A 9798-nucleotide genomic window follows, 5' to 3' on the forward strand; every position below is an offset into this window, starting at 1 on the left:
GGATACGTCTACTCTGAAGACACTATTAATTGCTTGCAGCCCACGTTGAGTTTTGTGATGCTTTGGGTAGGCTTTGATCATGCCCAAGTTAGCTAGTTGAAATCTCGTTCAGAGATGATGATGCTGCAGTCTAATTTAAACTACAAAAAAAACCCCAAACCAAAAAACCTCATGTTGTTGAGTGATATGTCTGAGGATACATGGGGAGTCTGCAGTAGGAAATGGCCCATTGCATTCAGCCTTAATACATAAGTAGCTTTTTTCTTCTGTGGTTTAGATACTGGGAGGTGACCTAAGTGCACTGAGGTGCATTGGAGGCAGGGTGAGAATTCTTTTAAAACTGATAAGCCAACAGCAAGAAGTGCCCAAGTGACAAATTTCCTTTCTTACTCAGTTGAGTTACTTTGCATATGCCCTTAATCATGAGCATTTGCTGCATGTTTTTAGCCTTAATGTTTATTCTCCATGGGAATAGATTGAGGCTATTTCAAGTCTATCTTGGTTATCATCAGTCCATCTAGTTTGGTCAGTGAATATCCACTCTAACAACTGTACACGCAGTATTTCCTAATTTATTTAAAAGCATTAAATAAATTGTTTCAATTCAATTATCCTTTTTTCCATACTAATAGGAAGTCCTACTTGACCTTTTTGATCAACTTTGTTTTATAGACCTATGTTTCATCTTGTTGCTGTAGGGTGAATAACGTACTCGCTCTTTCAGTTGAGAACGTACCAACTTACATGTGTTCGTTTGGCTTTCTCTTTTTATTTTAACTTCTCATATGGCTTAGTGTGTTTTTGCTAGTAATTTTGAGGCAGATATTTCCATAACTTGTCCTTAAAATTGCTAGGTCTCTTTTTGTCTTTGTTTTTCTTTGAATGGCTCAAGTTCAGTAATATTCATGGGCTATTCAGATCTTAATCAGCTACTTATTAAGAATGACTGTCATCTACCCTGGTGTTGCCCAGTTGTCTAGCTATTTTTAGACCAGTGGCATTTCTGTAACTTAAGTCGGTTCATCCTGTAAACAAGCTAGATGCATAGCTGTGGTCTGAAGAGCTTGCCCAGACATTAAATGTAATGTCTGATTTGCAGGAGAGGCCTACACAGTTAAACGCCTTAATTATTTGAACTACTTGCCTGGCAAAAGTTTTTGTAGATGTATTTGCACTGGCACAAACGTATTTTTGCTTGGAGGAATTTTGTTTACTGAAATGTTGCACACAATAGTAGCAAAAAAGCTGGAGGCTTGGTCGTATAGCTGTAGACAAAGACTGAGGAGGTGGAAACTCTGCCAAAGTGTGGAGTGAGGAATTTGAGGATAGGAGCAATAAAAGGCCACTTCAAGGCAGGAGTCTGGCAAAATGAAGACTGTTGAGAAAAATTTCCAGCATTTTCTGTTGTGTAACTTCAGATTTCTATTTTATGTAAATATTCCCCCATTGTTGGAGGGGGAGGGAATCTGTTAAAATAAATTTATCTTTTCCATTCTTAGGGGAAAAGATACTGCCCATCAAAATCGATTAAAAGATAAAAAATTTCATTGTATAGTGATCTATATTGTGCAAGACACTAATCATGTTTCTTATGAGTCAAACGCTTTTCCAGTTTCTGCTACTACACTTGTATTTAGAGCATTAGGGCCTTATATGCTTTTAGCATGCAGGCTTCTTCTGAAGCCGTTGTTCTGTGTTTGCAAATAGTTTGTAAAGTTTTGGTGTCTCATTTCTTCATTCATGGTAGGCATCTGTTCTTTGCTGTATCTCTAGTTTTATTTAAAGTATACTTCCAGTTGTGTTTAAAAGCTTAAAAAAAGAAAAAAAAAAAAAAAAAGCGGGGGAATGGGACTTTTTTTCCCCAGTAAAAATAGGTACCAAAACCAGTGTTCCTCAGGGATAAAGAATGGCATAGCATCTTGGTGATCTGATCCAGTTGTCATCTGGACAAAAATGGCGTTGTTCTGGCCCTAGTCTCGCCAAGAGCCATTTCTGTGGGAATCAGTTGGTCTTGTTCAATGGGTGGCCTCATTCCAGTTAAGACTGTGCAGATGCTGTGGTCAATTGGGTCAGTCTAGATACTGACTGGAAGGTGATTTTATGCTTATCTGTACTGACAGTACTATACATACATTACACCTGCTATACCTTTGTGCCTGACAATTCTCTTCAGATTTTTAAGAGTGCTAGTTATCTTGTTTTGGACCTTGTTGAGAATGCATTGCTACAGTTGCACCCTGTAGGTATTTCAAATATTAAATGTAGAGCTTTATCCAACAGGTATTTTTGTCTTAGTACTAAGGCAAGGTAGTAATTTTTTTCTAAATTAAAAAATGTAACTCTAAATCCATGGAATAAATAGTTGCACCTGGAAATAGGTGGCAGGGAAAAGTTTTATGTTCAGCCTAGTCTAGTGTAAATACAATAGCAAACAGACATCACTTGTCATACACAAGTACTGAACACCCTAAGTTTGTGGTGCCAATAAGTAACAAATTGTCTGGAACCATTTTTAATGTATTTGGCTGCTTATTGGTGGCAACAGCTTCAGAAAACATTTAGAAAGCTTAAGTCAACTGTTTTAATTACTCCCTTGTATTGATGCGCTAAGACCTTACATAGTCATTTCATTCCTACTCAGATAGAAATCCTGAAAACAATTTTCAGATGCTATTCAATTTCAGTCTTTTCCACAAAATAGTTCAGATTAACCAGAAAGCTGAAACTGAAGGGAAATGCTGATTCCATTAGTGATGGGTTTTCTCTATTTAGCAGACAGTTGTTTGATGTCAAATGCAGCCTGATCCGCACTGGGCTTCCAAGAAGTTTAGGAGAAGCTTGCCTTTTAATTATCTCCTGTGGTATAGTGTTTAAAAATAGAAACAGAAAGTCATTTACATTGAAAATAAATAATTTAGCCAGGAGAAACCCGGGCAGCTTCTCTAGCTCATTTTTCTTAATGATTGATCAAATGAGAGTATTTAGGGTTGGGCTCAGAAAAAGAGTTGGTAGAGGTGATTTGCTTAGCATATATGGACCTTCACTGGAAGACACTATTGAACGCTAAAGGGTTCTTTAATCTTGGGGGGGGAAGGTAGTATAAGAACCAGTGAGCCTAAGTGCAAACCGTGTGACAAATCAGGCACAAATCTGGGAGGCTGAAACTGATGAACCCTTACAGCAGACAATTTTCCACTTTTCCACATTTTCCAGAGGAACTGCAAAGCAAACAAGTTAATTGATTCCATAGAGAGGTATATTTAAGAAACTTAAGGGTCTCTAATATACAGAGAATCAGATCATATGATCTAATTGCCCCTCTGAATTTTTAAGCAATTCCTGAAGTGATCTGTTTGTTCGTTGGTTCAGTATTATTTGGGTACCTGTTGTTTTTCCTGCAGATGGTACATAATTTCAATGTACTTTCAAGTCCTGCAAAGTTAGTTCAAAGAATTCAAACTCTATTAGTTGCAGGTAACTCTTCTCATGCAAAATTTTGATGTGGATGTCATATCTAAATTGTTTCCTTGAAGGAAAGAGTGAGCAAGTCTCAAAGGAACTTTAAAAACAAGTTGCTTCATATCCATTACCAACCACTGTGTCATTGAGAAGAAGTCAAGTAAGGAGAGGGTACTTAAGACCAATTTTGAAAGATTTCGTAGCATATTTTAGAATTGTCACTGGCGTCAGTGGATTCTTTTTTGCTTTGTGGATTCTTCTTTGCTTTTGCGTTTAAAGTGAGTAATTGAGCTTTTTTTTCTCTAAAAAGAACAAAGAAAGGTTAAATGTAGAAATATGGGATTTTTTCCTGAAGTTGTCAGTATCAACAAAAAAGAGGAGTCCAACTGAGGTGAGAAATGGAAAAAATAGGTATTCTAAAATGTGTTTTCACCCATGGCTAAACAAATAGTATTATGGAATGGTAGTAATATTCTTTGGTACTAATTGGATGCCAGGCTTATTTCAGATACTTTTCATACTTGTGACCAAATGTGTATTAAAATATAATGTTTACAAATACGTGAAAATCAACCCCAAAGTGGTGGTGGTCTGGTTTTGTGTTTTCCTGGTTGTCTCCAAAGAGCACTTGGAGCATACATAGTGTGCTAGAATCTGCTTCTGGGAATTTCTGCCTGCGACATCCACTTCAAATATCATTCACAGCTTAAACACATTAGAAGCACATGGCTTACTGTCAACTTAAAAAAGAAAAGAAAAATTACCCTTAAGACTTTTCTTTTTTTTTTTTTTTTACTTTGCTCCATTGTGAAAAGGCTGAAGCAGCAGATTTTTGGAGCTTCTGTAGATTCTATGCGCATACCATGTTTTTGCGACTACAGTTTTACAGTTTTTCCATTTTTAAAAATGAAATATATCTGTTTCTCAGAACTCAAAATGCTGCATTTTTCTTAACTTTCATGAAACTTGGCAGTGAATCCTGTGCTCCTTCAGCGTTTCTGTATCCCCAGCTGAATGTGCTCAGAACTTCCCAGTGGTAAAGACTAGGGTTTTTTTTATTGTTGGAACGAAGAGTATCCAAGCATGGCTTAAACAGTTTCAATTTTCAATTGAATACAACAGGTTTACAGTCTGAAGTTGTATTTGGCATTTCTTTAGTAGTGAAGTGATTTCAATCATTGAGATGACGGGAAAGGCAGATATGTTGTGTTACAGCTATGTTTTCTCCTGCCATGGAGAATATATTTACTTTTATATACCCTAAGATGTATGTGTCTAGCATAGCGAATTAGATTAATTCATTAGCCAGAAGAGGGTTTTTAAAATTTTTTTTTGAGAACAGTTCATCCCATCACAGGAGAAAAAGCACTATTAGACTGCAAAAGGGCAGAGAGCTCAAGAACTGGGGAAAGAGAAACAGGCATCCCTTGTAAAATCATATCCTTGTTTCTAAGACTTAGAAACTTGGGTGGTAGTTGGGGATTTTTTTGTTTTAATTGAACCTATATTTAATGTTTTGACAGTAATTTTGCATTGTGGCACTTTATGTTTCTGGACACCAGATGGTGCTGCTAAACCATCTAATGTGTAATTTTCACACTTTTTTGAGTAATTGATACTTGATCTAGTTCCCAAGTCAGTTCTGTACTTTCCGACAAGGTGTATATTCCAGGATGCAGAACGGTACCCGATAGCTCAGCACAACACCTTCTGCTGTTGAAGGACAATGGTCTGAAAATTATAATGTAAACTGAAGTGTGTTGTAGAATCAATATTTTAGATCTCACTGGGCAAAAACTGCCATCAGCTGGTGTTCCTCCTGGGTATATAGCTTAATAGCAAATCTTAATTTATATACTTGACACTTCACAGACTTGATTTATTATTTAAGTGTCATTTAAATTTGATTTGATAACTTCAATCAGAAGACTGGTGGAGGCACCTTTATTGCCAGGTTAAAACTGGAAAGTATAGTTCTAGAGACTAATTAAATACAATGAAGTGATGATGAGAGTGGCTTTGAGTTTGGGGTTCTTTTCAGACGGTGTCTGTCTGTTAAAGCTGTCAAAAAAAATTCTAGTTGTCCTCTGTTAATACTTGTTTGATAAGACATGATAGCTTAGCTACGTAATTGCATTGCAGACAATGTTTTTAATACTGTGATGCACATTTGGCATTGGATTTCTATTTATTTTAAGTTGGTTATCATGTTTAATAAACTCATCTGGTAATCCTAACCGTGGGGCTGAAGGGATGGAATGATACATTTGGTTTTTAGCTGAACCCCAAAGGTTGGTGGTACAGTTTATTGCTGAACTGTAAATAATGGGTTCAAATTTATTTAAGCAGTGAGGAAATTTTTGATAGATATTTTACTGTATTTTTCTTACAAGTCCTTATTTCTTTTATAGATCCCCATATTAAAGTCTCTGGAAAAAAGGAAAATGTTAAAGAAGCGAAAGAGAAAATCATGTCTGTGTTGGACACAAAAGTAAGAAAGAACTTACTTAGAATGACACCTTAACTGCTAATTTTGTGGTGACATTGATCTCTTTAAATGGGCTCATTTAAACAGAAGGTATTGATGGACGCTTTGAAGCAAAGCCTCCAATATATTCGTTCTGGATGTTGATATTTGGTGTATATACACATTCAAACATGCAACAAGAAAATACTTGCTTAAAGCACTTTTTCCAGATCTGGTCTATATAGAAATAATATTTCCAGCCATATGGCTAAAAGCATACATAGTTTGTTCATTGGGTTGGGTTTTTTACTTTAAAATCTGAAATACAGCTTCACTGCAAACAGTAGATTATACGGCCGCTTCAGCGAACCTAATATTTTGGTTTTGTTTGAAATTCAATTTTAGGAGCATTTATGCAGTTCTATTTTTAACTGTTACTGCACTCTTACACTCTGAAACATTAGGACCAGAATTTCTAAAACGTCTAGATTTTGGCCAGGGGTCTCATATGTTCATCAGATTTTCTTTTCATCCAATAGCAAGTCGTTTGTGGCAGTGTATATGGCTTCTGTGTAGTTGTACGCCAACTTTTTGATTCTCTAAAAGGATTGCCAAAAGAACACACCAGTGATAAGTGCGATTTTTTTTGAACAACTATTAACAACATTATTATGGACTTTTAACAATATAGCTTTTAAGAACAGCTGTAAGCAGTGTTTGTACATTTTAAAAACTGATGTACCAGAAAAATGTGGTATGTTTGTTAAAGGAGGAAAAAATCCCGTGTTTTAGGTCCCATGGCTTTGTGATTTGCCAGTGTCTTCATCATATGATCCTTTCAGATCAGACAGGGGTGTATGACTGCAGTTGAAAGAACACAGAATTAAAATAATTAGAATGGATTGCAAAAGGACATTTAAGTCACAGTTGATAAAAGCTAGGGCACGTTTTAAAAGCCTTAGACATTTTTTGAAGATGCATCTTTGGGGTATTTATTTTCATGTTATTTCCTCACTGGAAAGAAAATGTGAATGGTTTAGCATCTGACTATGGTCCATATTAAAAACAACTTACTTGAGTAGAAGTTAAGCCAGTTAAGCCTCTGCAAAAATACTTTGGAAATACAATTTTGAATGTCATTCTTGAGGTTACGTTACTCTAAAATACTCAGGTTCTGCTGTGAACAAATCTAATCATGGGTGCTTGATTTCCAGAGCAATCGGGTAACCTTGAAGATGGATGTTTCACATACAGAACATTCTCATGTGATAGGTAAAGGTGGCAATAATATTAAAAAGGTGATGGAGGAAACAGGATGCCATATCCATTTTCCAGACTCAAATAGGAATAATCAAGCAGAGAAAAGCAACCAAGTAAGTATTGTTTAATATTTTAACTCATTTATACTGTAATTCCTGAGAGTAGAAAACTTTTCTAAACTTTCGTCAGTTTGGGTTTTTTGGGGATGGGTGAGTTCATGTTCAGGGAAATAGATTTTTGGTATTTACACTCTGTGGAAAGCATGGGACTTCCTAAGTGAGCAAATCTTTAAAAACAGATGGAAACAATTTGTGATGGCTCATGAATAATTTTAATGTTTAAACTAAAATTATTTTATGCATACAGTAGTCAACCACTTAGTGTGAATGGTAGAGAAGCAGTATGAAAAGCACTGCTCTTGTAAATTTTTTCCTGTTCAAAGCCTGACTTATTTAGCATATTGATTAATTTCTTGGTGCTTTTGGCTTATGGTGTAACTTAGTTGAAAACTAAACTTGGTAGATATCTAGTAAAAATGAATGTCCTGTTGTAAGAGTTCAGCTTTATTAGAATAAGTCATTGAACCTAAATTGTACATCTCTTGTAATGCTAATACTACTAGAATGTTTACTTTCAAGTCTTTCATCACCGTATTTAGAATTCCCTCTCGTGCATCCTAGTGGCTGCTGAGCAAAATACAGTAATTTCAAAATGTTCAAGAAAACCTACTGTTGTTGAATATTAGCAGTGAGCACATGTATACAGTAGTAGTTTAATTCCATTATTTGATCCAAACAGCTGTATTGCTTGATGTATCTTTTTTCCTAGTTGCTTAAGCCTAAGATGCTACAATATTTGTAGGTTTTTTTAAACTGGTTTTAGTTTTCAGCTACTGTTTAGCAAACACTTAGGATGTCACCAGGTGTGAAATAAGAGTTGATTTTTTAAAAATTTTTTTTAAAAGAGAGCACTGGTGTCTGAATAACTTTTCCAGTGCCTCATTTGAAAATGTAATGCTATGTTTTCTATATTCTTGCTCTTCCAGGTGTCTATTGCAGGACAGCCAGCTGGAGTGGAGTCCGCAAGAGTTAGAATTCGGGTAATAGTCTATTTCAGTATAGTGTTCCTTTGAAAACACCTGAAAGGGGAAAAAAAAAATCGTATTTTTGAGAACCCTAGGGTTGTCTGGCTCTCTCTTATGACAGCAGAAATATAGGAACAATGTGAGTATCCATATGAGTAGTAAAATGCAAAGGGTATTATAAAAACAGTGATTCACATTCTGGACAAATTTTTAACGAGCCCAAGGTGGATCTTGAACATGAAGTCTACAGTATAAAAAAGATGTAAAGTATCCCATACTGTGTCTAAAATTGCATCTTAACTTACCCTCCGTAGATGGCCTCTAGAAGCTCAGGCATCCTGTGTGAATCTATGACTTAGGAAAGGCAATTGCTGCCTCTTTAATTTTAACCATTTTCATGTATAATTTGTGTAAGTAATTTGGTGGAATTCAGTTCCATTCTCCACTCATAGTACTTTTCTATCTTTACCTTCTAGTTTTATTTGTATGTGTATTTTGGCATGGATAATCATAGATCTAATAAATTATGAAGACTTTTTTGCAATTGTTGTAGTCAGGTATGTCACTTACACAACCTTGGTCTTGGCAATCGGGAAAGAAGCTGATGTTTACGTAGCTTTGTAGCTGACTTCAGAGCTCCAATTAATCCATGACAGAAAAGAGAATTCTCTAGGAAGTTTAATAAATATTGACCTGTTTGTAGGTCTGCATGGATAAGTATGGGAAATTACCTGGCTTTATTGTTGCTACATAGTGGCAAAAGATCCTGCTATTTGGGGGGAAAAAAAAAACCAAAACCAAAAAAACCAAACAGCCTGTGCAAAACAAAAAACTTGTGTCCTTGGAAAAATCGGTGCCTTTTTCCAACTCAAGATACGATGATATTTTTATCAATGAACCCTGGGCAGAAGATGTACTACGTCAATTTAATCATCACTGACCAATACATTATGATTCAGTAATAAAATTGTTGTAGTTTTAGTGAGTATGATTTCGGTTTTCAATATTTGCTTTTCAATGTTGTTGTAGGAACTGCTTCCATTGGTACTCATGTTTGAATTGCCTATTGCTGGAATTCTCCAACCAATCCCAGATCCTAATTCTCCCACCATTCAGCATATCTCTCAGACGTATAATATCTCAGTTTCCTTTAAACAACGCTCTCGAATGTATGGTGCTACAGTCATTGTCAGAGGGTCACAAAATAACACTAGTGCTGTGAAGGTAATATGTCGTCTTAAGTAGGTTTCTGCATGTCATAAATAAAATCATAATTTCGATACTTAAGAACTATATTAATGTTATATCCTGCCTCATCAGTGCATGTTGTTATTGTATGATCACCTTTAAAGCCTGAGGGTTTGGTTTTTTTGAACTTAACTGGTATAGGTGAGGTGTAAAAACGTGTAGAAAATAGTTTTAAGTTTAGGATTTAGCATTGTCTGTGCTAAGCTTTTAATCTGTTTTTCATCTCTTGCACACCTGTTCAGGTTTCCAGCAATTCTGGAATATGTGCTAATCTTACCCA

General features: G+C 35.7%; 1 protein-coding gene across 1 annotated transcript in view; it reads left to right on the top strand.

Annotated features, from left to right (window-relative positions):
* The window catches only part of BICC1 (BicC family RNA binding protein 1), a 73940-nt gene that overhangs the window by 40806 nt on the left and 23336 nt on the right, over nt 1-9798 (top strand). The window contains exons 3-6 of the mRNA XM_009290498.1: nt 5871-5950; nt 7141-7299; nt 8232-8285; nt 9300-9494. Of these exons, the coding sequence (XP_009288773.1) occupies nt 5871-5950; nt 7141-7299; nt 8232-8285; nt 9300-9494 (488 nt within the window). The remainder of the gene's footprint in view (nt 1-5870; nt 5951-7140; nt 7300-8231; nt 8286-9299; nt 9495-9798) is intronic.

This window comes from Aptenodytes forsteri, unplaced genomic scaffold, assembly GCF_000699145.1.
Source record: "Aptenodytes forsteri isolate BGI_AS27 unplaced genomic scaffold, ASM69914v1 Scaffold349, whole genome shotgun sequence".
Classification (NCBI taxonomy): domain Eukaryota; kingdom Metazoa; phylum Chordata; class Aves; order Sphenisciformes; family Spheniscidae; genus Aptenodytes; species Aptenodytes forsteri.